Source organism: Rhagoletis zephyria, unplaced genomic scaffold (assembly GCF_001687245.7).
Source record: "Rhagoletis zephyria isolate East Lansing unplaced genomic scaffold, Rhagoletis_zephyria_1.1 Rzeph_scaffold_03237, whole genome shotgun sequence".
Taxonomy (NCBI): Eukaryota; Metazoa; Arthropoda; class Insecta; order Diptera; family Tephritidae; genus Rhagoletis; species Rhagoletis zephyria.
Window position 1 is genome coordinate 4,288 of NW_016160320.1, and position 12,206 is coordinate 16,493.

General features: G+C 39.6%; 1 protein-coding gene across 1 annotated transcript; it reads right to left on the reverse strand.

Moving 5' to 3' along the window:
* Nucleotides 1-584: 584 nt before the first annotated feature.
* Nucleotides 585-11,907, reverse strand: LOC108368656 (uncharacterized protein K02A2.6-like). Its single transcript, XM_017623545.1, has 3 exons — nucleotides 11,413-11,907; nucleotides 4,874-4,992; nucleotides 585-4,817 (listed from the first exon to the last, which is right to left on the reverse strand). Exon 3 carries the CDS (start codon nucleotides 3,798-3,800, stop codon nucleotides 585-587), a length of 3,216 nt encoding a protein of 1,071 aa, XP_017479034.1. The 5' UTR covers nucleotides 3,801-4,817; nucleotides 4,874-4,992; nucleotides 11,413-11,907.
* Between the last annotated feature and the right edge of the window lie 299 nt (nucleotides 11,908-12,206).

Consider the following 12,206-nt stretch of genomic DNA (forward strand, 5'->3'; position numbering starts at 1 on the left):
TGTTGACTGTCAACGCCTGACTGATTAGCAACATATGAAATTATTTTATCTTCAGTCACGGATGGTTTGAACGAAGAGATGTGTAACCATTTCTTTTTAATTACAACGTCGAGGTCGCATTTAGTATTACTGCCCACAACAATATTTTTATATATATTTGATTTCTTGATGCGTACCGCTTTCCACCCATATATTTCAGCAACATCCGTAGAATGCTGTGTAACAGCGTTTGAAGGCAGCTGCGATGTGAGCAAACCAAACGTAGGAACAGGATCGCATGAATTTAAAAACCCAGCACCATTAGCATTAGCGTCGCCGTTATCAGGCGCAGTAAAAGTATTTTGAACAACAGGCGGGCAGCTTTTCGAATTCTTCTTAGAAGCTGTTACGTTTTCGACTGAAGATTAAATATAATAAAACACGAGAAATATGCAGTGTGAAAATTTCTCTCTCTTTATTCTTTTGTCGCTTAGTCTCGTCTGATGCACGTGCGCACCTGTCAACGTCATATCCTGTTTTCTTTTAGGGTTGCTTCAGATATTGTCATTACAGGGTGCCTCGTCGTATACTACACTCCTTCCCATTTAGCATGGTTCAAAACGTCGTGGTGGTCTCACATGGCGGCCCGATCGCGTAACTGTATTTGCCTTGCTGCTCTGCTGTGGTGACGTCTTTGATTCAAGATTGGGGATCGATGAGTGGGCTTCTTTGGTCTCTGGTAGTGGCGAGCAGGAATTGCTTGCCTCAATTGAAGCTTGGGCTGGTAGAGATGGTAACGGTGTCGATGGCGGCTGTGAGCAGTTTACAGGGATATCTGCGTCTCGAGAGTCGTGCCTCTTTTCTTCATGTGGCAACAACGGCTCAGTAGGGGCTACCACGCGGCGTTTAATTTGGTCGACATGTCGTCGCCCGATTCGCATATCAGTAGATTGTACTACATACGAGACTGGTCCCGTGACTTCTATAACTTTTCCTGCTAGCCACAATGGGCCCGCAGCGTAATTACGGAAATAAACGGGATCTCCAACATCGAACAGTCTTACCCGACCAGAGGCCACATACGGGCGCTGTTCCAACTTATGATCATCAGGGTGCAGCAGATCCAGCAACGTTCGAATTCGTCGTCCCATTAATAGTTCAGCCGGAGTTTTGCCAGTTGTGGTATGAGGGGTACTGTGCTGTTTTAGTAAGACTCTTTGCAAACGCGTTGAAATATCACCGTGGGTTATTAAATTCAAAGATTTTTTTAAATATTGAACCATTCGTTCTGCCTGGCCATTACTGGATGGGTGATATGGAGCCGAAGTATGGAATTTAATACCGTTTTCCGAGTAAAAATCTCGCAATTCGGCAGAGCTAAATGCCGTGCCGTTGTCCGAAATGATTCGTTTCGGTAAGCCGTGCGTTGCTATAATTTCCCGCAGCTTGTGTTTTACTTCCATGGACGACATGTTACTTACGATTTTGACTTCGAGCCATTTGGACATTGCATCTACTACTACCAGAAATGTGTTTCCCTGAAAGGGTCCAGCAAAGTCGATATGCAGCGTTTCCCAGGGTTGATCTGTACTAGGGATGTGTTGCCTCGGAGCTGCCGGAGGGTTTTCACCGATAATCTGACGTTGTTCACATTGTGCAACTTTCATTTCTATTTGTTTGTCAAGCTCGGGCCACCACACGTAACTTCGAGCGTAGGCTTTCATCGCACATATACCTGGATGATGTCCGTGCAACAGTTCTAATATCTGATTTCGATATTTAGGGGGTATGATCACTCTACTGCCCCACAACAAACATCCCTTATGGGTTGATAGCTCGGACCGTCTACGAATAAAAGGACGTACGTCTTCAGATATGTCTCCTTCTTGTGGCCAACCGTGCAGTAGCCATCGCAAAACTCGTGACATTATTGGATCCCTTGAAGTCGCTTCAGCGATTTGTTCCGCTTTTATTGGTGTATTATTCCGCAATTCCAACATGAGCACATCAGCAGGACCTGACATGTCCGCGTCTATGTTTGCACTCAACGGTAACCGGCTAAGGCAGTCAGCGTTAGCATGCTTCTGCCCTGGTCTGTACTCCAACTGATAGTCATATGCAGCCAACAACAGACACCAACGTAGCATTCGGGGTGAAAGCATTTGTGGAATTTGTTTCTTTCTGTTGAAAATGCCCAATAATGGCTTATGGTCCGTAACGATAATAACCTCTCTGCCCGCGATATACTGGTGGAAATGTTTTACCCCAAATATTATGGCCAGTGCTTCTCTGTCTATCTGCGCGTAGTTTCGCTCATGCACTCCCAGAGTCCGCGAAGCGAAGGCGATTGGTCGTTCTATTCCTTCCGACCGATGGACTAAAACCGCCCCTAAACCATAGGGTGAAGCATCACATGACAGAACTAACGGCTTCGTTACGTCATAATGTACTAATAGGGAATCCGAATTTATAAGCGCCTTTAGTTTTTCGAAACTTCTTTGCTGCTCCTTAGTCCAAGACCATTTAGAGTCCTTATCCAATAAGCGGTGCAGATTTTCTGCCAGGCTCGATTTCATAGGTAGGAAGGCGTTATAAAAATTCAGGAGACCCAAAAAGGATTGCAACATTTCCTTATTTTTGGGCGTCGGTGCTTGTTTTATTGCTCTTACCTTTTCTTCATTTGGCGAAATTCCTTTATGGCTAATATTATATCCCAGGAAATCAATTTTTTGTCGAGCAAATGAGCAATTTGCCTTATTCACAGTTAAATTGGCTCCTTCTAGCTTCTTGAGTACTACCTCTAAATTACGAAAATGATCATTCTCATCTTTTCCGGAAATAATAATATCGTCGAGGTATGCCTTGACACCTTTCACTCCGGCTAGGAGATTATCCATGTATTTTTGGAAAAGTCCGGGTGATGCAAAGTCATCTACGTCTAGCTGCTGGTAGGCCTGCTGCAGGTCCAATTTCGTAAATAATTTCGCGCCCGCGATTTCCGCCTTTACCTCAGAAAAAAGTGGTAATGGATATGTATTTGGCTTAATCACGGCGTTTACAGTACTGCGATAGTCCCCACAAATCCTCATAGTACCATCTTTTTTAATGACTGGTACAATTGGCGTTGCCCAGTGTGAAAAAAGCGTTGGCTCCAACACTTTCTGCGCCACTAACTTTTCAATTTCTCTTTCTACGGCTGGTTTCCAAGCGATAGGACACGGCCTGTATTTACGAAAAATCGGCTGAGCTCCTTGTACGATTTCTAACGATATGGCAGGGCCATTATGCGCGCCCAAATGTTCGTTGAACACCGAGTTATATTTCTTCTCTAACATGGTGAGATCCGTTGGAACATCTACTGTCAATACTCCGTGCACCGTAATCCCTAACGCGTCAAACCAATCTCTACCCAGCAAACACCTGCCGCCACCTGCAATGACCAAAACGGATAATACGTACTTTTGCTTATTGTATTCGACATTCACCCGAGCTGATCCCAAAACATTGAGTTTTTCTTTCGACCACGTTTGCAGCATGATATTGGATGGCCTGAGGTCGCGATTACCCAGGTTTATGCGGTTCCACGTTGTCTCCGAGATAACCGTAAACGCCGCACCGGAGTCTACTTCAAATGATTCTAACACACCGTTGAGGTACATCCCCGTTAGAATCTTTTTTGTGGACGTGGCTTGAACTGTATTGAGTTCATAAAAGTAATTATTTTCTTCTGCCGCTGGCCCTGTGTCCTCCGCCCCTCCATCTAATGCGTGGACTGCAAGTCTCTTGCGGTCATGTGCTCTCTTTTTAAAATACGCTTTCATAGAGTGTCCTTTTATCTGACAAAATTTGCATTTCTTATCTTTAAAATGACACTTGTTTGCAAAATGGCTGCCCTCTCAACGGAAACACTCCAACTTTTCTACTTTCCTGGGTTTATTCTTCATTGACACCGCCAAAACGTCATTACCATTGCCGCGCACGTCCCTTACATTGCGGTAAGCCGCTTCATGGGCGATTGCTATCTCGTACGCACGTTTAAAGTCTAATCTTGGTTCGCTAAAAAGACGTTTTTGCAGCGCTTCATCTGCCACTCCGCATACAATTTGATCCCGCAACATATTATCCAGTTCCATGAAGCCACAATGTTCCGACAGTTTACGCAAGTCTTTTACGAAATCAGCTATTGTCTCCCCACTATTCTGGTGCCGCTTATGGAACGCAAACCGCTGCACAATCTCATTTGGTTTTGGATGAAAGTGTTTGTCGAGTTTTTCAACGATTTCATGAGACGATACGTCTTTTGGAGTTAATGGCGGATTATTTCGTAAGTTGCTTCCCCGACGCATGATAAGAAAATCGCCCTCATCGACGTATCGTTAGCTATTCCATTGGCTTCGAAGTAAAACTCCATTCGTTCTTTATAGTTATTCCACGCCATGGTTGGTTGGAACGGTTCCAGCTTGCCGAAAGATTGTGCGCCCATCAGGTTTACGTTTGCCATCATACTTTCATTCAACGCCATCTTTTATCCTCGTCGCCAAAATGTTACGTTTTCGACTGAAGATTAAATATAATAAAACACGAGAAATATGCAGTGTGAAAATTGCGCTCTTTATTCTTTTGTCGCTTAGTCTCGTCTGATGCACGTGCGCACCTGTCAACGTCATATCCTGTTTTCTTTTAGGGTTGCTTCAGATATTGTCATTACAGGGTGCCTCGTCGTATACTACAGAAGCATTTACTGCTTTTGTTTTGGTAACACAGAAAGGCGAATTCTGCGTAGTGAAGGTTATAATCCCTAAGCGCGGCCGAAGGCCGCCTACGCAGAAAGGTGTTCTCTGCAAAAGGTTTATTATTTATTATTATTATTATTATTATTATTTATTATATTTACATTTTTTATATTGCTTGGCCCATGTGGCAACATATTCCTTTCATTGTTTATATTGAAGCATTTACGCCGAGTTGCAAATGGCTTCTCGCACGAAATTATTAAACGATATTACTTCATCCCTAAGTTACATTCAAGTAAAAATACCTATTAATGCAAGCTGAAACAATTTTAACTGGTGTCAAGAGTTTTTGGCGTATATGTTTGTGTTGCTTTGTCTAATATACGGTGTCGTTGATTTCTCAAGTAAAAAAAAAAACTTTAATCTCTATGCTGTAATCCGAGTGTTCGTAGTTACGAATTCGTAGCTCAGTTCCGAAAATTCGAAAATTGGTATGCTGTAATCCGATCGTAACTATCAGTAAAATCGTATCTACGACGGATTACAGCATAGGTGTGTTTAATACTATCACCCTATGCTGTAATCCGTCGTAGACTCGTTTTTGTTACGAATCGCAAAATTGGTATGCTGAAATCCGCGTTGTCGTATCGTAATTTCGTAATTCGCAGCCTATCTTCAAAATTCGTAATGTTGGTATGCCTGAATCCGACGTAGCTGTCATTTTATGTATTTCTCGGAAATTTTGTACGAATAGAAACTTGTGTCGGAGCGAAACAAATTGTTTTAAAATATCAAGAAAGTAAAGTGTGTAAAGGCTAAAATATGTATGTAAGTTGAAGTGTGAATATTATTATTATTATTATTTATTAACAATATTAAATAAATTAACAAGTTAATAGAAATGTTGAGTATTAGCTGCCAAGGCTGTCAGCTCTACTTAACTGTAACAGAGTTTTAGAAAAAGAAAAAAGAAAATATATGAGAGAATTTTACAGAGACGGCTGTTATATAGGTACTTGGATGGCTTTGATAAAACTGACGATGGAATTTATGTTGTCCTTTGGGGGATTACTAAGTAGTTCGACCCAGTTGTGTTTGAAGTACCGGCGTCTAGTTCCTTCAAGAGAAGTGCACTCGAAGAATATGTGTTTTAAAGTTAGTAAAGTAAAGTAAAGTTTTGGCAGCGTGGGCAGGATGGTGTTGGGTTACCCAATAGAAGGTGTTCGTGGGTGCAAAGGCGGAGACGCGAGAACATTTGAATGTGCACTTTAGAAATTGTTGTAGGATAAATTGGGGTTTTAAGTTCACGGTTTATGTTAGTGTAGTGATGATGGCTGTAGTTGTGCCATTTCTGCGTACTTTTATGCCGTAAGTGACGTAGGATAAATCTTCGTGTATCTATCTTTTCTACTGTATTGTCTGTCGTTACAGGGGCTGTACATTCTGACTTTGCAGCGAAGTCTGCTGCCTCGTTACCATGGATACTTATATGTCCAGGCATCCAAAATAATCTTATATTCTGTTCGTTTTCGATAAGCATGTCTCTAATTATGTTCACTGTCCTTGAGTTCGAAGTTGGATTTTGGACTGCTTTAAGGGCCGATAGGCTGCCGCAGCAGATAATCACTTTAAAGGCTGTTTCCAACGCCATGGAGATCGCGTTACTTATAGCAATAGCTTCTGCTGTAAATGATGACGAAATATGTGAGAGCGTTTGCATTCTTAATATAAGCCCGTTTGTGTCAACGACAGCATAGCTGCCGGGCGTATCCAAGGTTTTGGATCCATCTGTAAACCAGAGTACCCAATCGTCTGCTTCGTAAAACGTTCTCCGTTCTTGAAACTTTTGACGGAATACCGTTGCGGGAGTGTGACTGAACGCAGACAGCGTCATGTCGCAGGATGCTTTCTTAATGGCCCTAGGCGGGTTTATTGTTAGATAATTTTCCTTGGTATATGGTAAGTCCATTGTTTAGAGGATATATATTGGAGAAGGAATTACCGATTCTAACTTTGAAACGCCTGTTCGACAAAAACGCTTTGACAAAACTGAAAATTTTTGGCCCTACACCCCAGGAGTGGAGGCATTTCAGAACAACGTGTGAGCCGATGCGGTCGAATGCCTTTTCAAAGTCCACCGATAGAATGGATGCGTGCTGATAGGGCTTTGCTCACATAGTGGTCGGTGTGGAGGAGGGCATCAGTGCACGGTTAGCTGTAATGCGCTCCAGAAGTGTGAATAGAAAAAAAAATATTATTAATGTTTACAACATTAACAGATCGAAGATCACAACAAACACGCATGAGCAAAAGGCTGGACATTGGTCGGGGCTTTGTAAAAGGAGCTAAAGAGGATGTGGTAGAATTTTGGGAAAGCGTTCCAAGAGTTAAAGCGCACAATATCTAGTGAAATGGAGGCTCTTAAAAGGAGGGAGCTTACATTTTATCATTTTAGCTAAATGGATCCGAGCAATTTCATAGCAATTTGCTTTGTATATTAATGCACTTGTTAGCTGTTCTTCCTCCTGGGAAAAAAGTGCACCGGCCGCTGAATCCTACTTAATTAAGGAAAAAACTTTTCAAATAATGATCAAACTAATTTTTTTTAATTCGTGTGAGCCGATGCGGTCGAATGCCTTTTCAAAGTCCACCGATAGAATGGATGCGTGCTGATAGGGCTTTGCTCACATAGTGGTCGGTGTGGAGGAGGGCATCAGTGCACGGTTAGCTGTAATGCGCTCCAGAAGTGTGAATAGAAAATAAAATATTATTAAATGTTTACAACATTAACAGATCGAAGATCACAACAAACACGCATGAGCAAGAGGCTGGACATTGGTCGGGGCTTTGTACAAGGAGCTAAAGAGGATGTGGTGGAATTTTGGGAAAGCGTTCCAAGAGTTAAAGCGCACAATATCTAGTGAAATGGAGGCCCTTAAAAGGAGGGAGCTTACATTTTATCATTTTAGCTAAATGGACCCGAGCAATTTCATAGCAATCTGCTTTGTATATTAATGCACTTGTTAGCTGTTCTTCCTCCTGGGAAAAAAAGTGCACCGGCCGCTGAATCCTACTTAATTAAGGAAAAAACTTTTAAATAAGGATCAAACTAATTTTTTTTAACTTCACTTTTCACTTGCGATTATATTTATTTTGCTTTGTTTCTGTCAAAGCAGCTGATTAAGGACTTCAAATTTCACTATTTTAGTTGGCAACGCCGTTGATAGTTATGAACGGATTACAGCATACCAATTTTCGAATTTTCGGAACGGAGATACGAATTCGTAACCACGAACTTTTGGATTAAAGCATACGGGTGATAAAGGGAGCGACGCAGGCGAAGTATTGATTTTAATAACAATTTTCATTACTTATCGAATTTATATTTTATTTTATTTTATTTATTTATCGAAGTAATGTTTTTTTTTTTAAAAAGCGCCGCAAACGAGAATTTTTAATAAAAAATCGCGTGATTTTTATAAAAATTTGTATTATTTATCGAAGTATTAATTTTTTTGAAAAAAGCACCGCAGGCGAATCCGCACTTGGGGATTATAACCCTCACTAAGTAGAATTCGGGTACTGTTTATGAATTTGTACAACGATTTTGGGTTGCTGTGCCCAAACGCGTGAATCGCGTTCACGCTTTATTACAAGAATTTAATTTACTAAATCTGTGCACTAATTTAACAATAATGTTGGTTGGAAATATGGTATTTGTTGCAAATTTTGGTTATAAATTTGTATATACATTTTTATATACAAGATATTGTTATAAAACACCCAGTAACCAAAATAGACATCACTGCAAAGTGTCTAGCCCTCTCCCCTACGAAATCCTCCGCGACCCTTTTTTATTTATTTTATTTTATTTATTTATTTTTTACAGTCTATTAGACTTATATTGCATCAAAGATTTAACATTCTTATAATTAGATTTAAATTTAAAATGTAAATATTAAATATTAAATACAAAATACAAAATGCTCTACAGAAATTTTTAAACAACATTATTTCTTTATCACTGCAATTATTTTTTGTCAATATAAACGCATGCAATTTCCTGGAAGTTATGTAGGCGGTTGGAAAGGCCGAGTTTCCAATCCGCGCTATTCTTTTTGGGTTACTCCATTAATCCGCGCTATTCTTTTTGGGTTACTCCATTTATTGATATCTCCTGGGTGGTCAGAAAGGCCGAGTTTCCGATCCACCCAGTCGCGCTTTCGTGACGGTTGACGGTTGGAAAGGCCTAGTTTCCAATCCGCTCGTTTATTGTTTATTATCTAAGGGTCTAGGTAGTCGGAAAGGCCGAGTTTCCGATCCGCCTAGTCTCGATATCTTGGTGGTTGGAAAGGCCTAGTTTCCAATCCACGCTATTGTTGATACATCACTATCTTGTAGGCTGCGTTCTACAATAGTCAAATAGCAGCCGCTTGAAAAGAGTGATAGTATCACAATTTTTTATAGCCTCTGGTAATTCATTGAAGCACTTTAAGCCTTTATAGAAAATATTTTTTTTGTCCACTTCTGTTCTATACTTCGGGAGTCTGAAGCTGTTATTCTCTCTCAACAAATATGTATGCGTCTCATTTATATATNAAATATCTCTTCGCATGCCCGGAAAACCCGACAACCCTAACGGCCTTGTCCCTGTGGACAAATCCCACAGAAGCTGCACGCTTCCTAGGGTTGCCGTTAGTGGAACTTGACGACAACGACTGAGATACCACCCGATCTGGGCGGGGTTGTTGTAGCCGCTACAACAACAACAACATTATAACCCTCACAAAATAGAATCCCCTTTCTGTTTTGCGAAGAAAAAGGGCTGAACGGCTTTTGCAGACATATATGTAATACTCCTATATTGGCAGTAAGAGCTAGTACCGTCCGAAAACACTACAGTACGGATATATCAATAAACACGTACGAAAGAAAAGGAACAGATACGTTTATAAATAAACATGTACACAACACATATACAGAAACGGCACTCAAGTACACAATACATTGACAAAAATGGTACTAGACTGTCTCGCTTTGATTTCGGAATACTTACACATTGAGAAGTTAGCTTACTGCCAATATAGAAGTATTACATATATGTTTGCAGAGAACACCTTTCATCGTAGATTAAAAACCCGCCGAGAAAAAATAAATAATCATTAGCACTCCAAAATCGGTTAAGCCTTCCGCAATATTTTTATGCGGAGCTCTTTGTTTAACATACATTAAAAACACATTATACTCCCTACTGCTATCGGGATCATTATGAAACAAAGGTGGATTGTTGAAAATCCTTTGTTGTTGTTGTTGTTGTTGTTGTTGTAGCAGCATACAAATTCCCCAAAAATTTTTTGGGGTGTTGCTGGAGTGACAGTCCTTGGCCAGATATAAATCTGGGTCGTTCCGGTTACGTAGACCCGACTGTCGTGGGAACGTCCTTTCGTTTTAGTTTGTTGAAATTTCGCACATATTCACCATCGCAGGCGCAAAGTTTGTTTACTCTGTTTTATTAAAGAAATATATAAAATAAAAGTGAATAAATGAATTTGTTTGCATAAAACAATAACCGGAGACGTTTTCATAATGTTTTAAAAGTGGAAACTGGTTATTTAGTGGGTTTTTGTCGGGGTAATTGCCCATACAAAACAACGAAATTTAACAAAAGTTGTTTGTTTATGTTTTAAATGGTTAATAATATTAGCCCTCCCCCTCCGATTGTTAATATGCAATATAATATACTTTTATATACTTTTCCGGACCTTTTTTAGCGGCTATTACAATGTACTAAAGAATTACCCTCTTTTTTAAACAGTTATATACTTTTCCGGACCTTTTTTAGCGGTTGTTACAATATACTAAAGAATTACCCTCTTTTTTAAACGAAACTTTGCAAGTGAAACTGCAAAGAATTTACGAACAAATTAGTTAAATACTATTACTAATAAAGTGAAGAGTGATAAATAATGTAAATATATACGATTCTTAACATCGACGCCAAGTTTGTGAAAACACCTAAAAACCGATGTAATGGAAAGCCAACTCAAAATATAATAAGGTAGAACCGCTTGGAGACGCTTTTATCATTTTTGCCGCCTGCAAACAAGTTTTAAAATTTACTAACAATTACATTTTCACTTACAATCTCAATCAACTATTTGGACCAATTAATTTTTTTTTTTCAATTGTGATTTTAAAATGCTGGCAACCTTCATAAAAAATCATGGAAGACGAATTGAGAGAACGGTTTTACCTTACCATGTTTTCATAGTTCTTTTTAAAAATATTGCTGCTTTCTTCATCCTTTCACCTAAGTTTTATCAATACTATTTTTGAGTTTCCATTATGTACAGTTGCATTTAACTTCTTAATATTTCCTGTTTTTAATTTCGACGCCTTCGTTAATAGCAACACACACATATATAGGTATATATAATTCATTAAACTAATAGATATCATTGCATACGCAGAAATTTTTCACTTCACTTATTCAACTCGTTCCAAAATCCATCTCGCTGATACGTTTGATTGAAAACCCTCCAGCAAGAACGCCCTATTTTTCAAAGTAAATTCTTTGCAAAAATCCAGTAAAGGATAAATAAAGCTAGACTCAACAACCTCAATGCAAAAACACGAAAACAGCCTCTGGTCTGTCTTTTATTTTTAAAGTTCTGAACTTATCGTTGGCACTTTATCTTACCCAGCCAGTCTAGCTTATTTAATATGTACAGTGTTGGCAGTCAACGGGACAAACGCGAAATTTAGCACGTTGCACATACGCACAAACAAAAAATGGCAAGAAAAATACAGAATTTTGTTTAAAACTCCTTACTATCCGCATAAATTAAGTGCATCAACTTTATTAAGAATATATGCATACTTCTTTATATTCAGGGGAATTTTAACGTTTCGGTTTTTTGATGTAATAAATCTCACAGCGACGTGTACTCTCCGTAAGCTAGACGAACGAACGAATTCAAAAAACGAAGAAGCCGAAGCAGAATTTCTGGGTTGTGTTTACGTTTTACTACTATTACCGACGAAGTTGTAAATTAAGAAATTGTTTTAGTATGAACTTAAAATAGTATGCCATTAATTGCTTGGGATTACGGTATGTGTACGTTGGTTTTCATTAGGTTCTTTCCCGTAAGCAACGCGGGAGCCCAAAATATCCCAGAAATCATTACCGTACTCAATTAGAGCAGTGTTTGCCTTATTCAACTTTGCGTTCAACAATTGCGTTCAACTCAACGCAGGGTTGCACGAAAAAAAAGTTTAATGGCTAAGGGCCGTTTCCACCATGTCTAGTTAACGCTAACTGGAGGTACATCCTTTAGTTAAGCACGTTAACTGCTTTATCGATCACATGTTATATGATGGGTGTCGATAACGTCGATAAAGATGTTTAACTTGGAATTAGAATTAACTAGACATGGTGCAAACGGCCCTAAATGTTGGCTGGTGACCAACTTTGTTGAAAGCGATTGGTTGAAA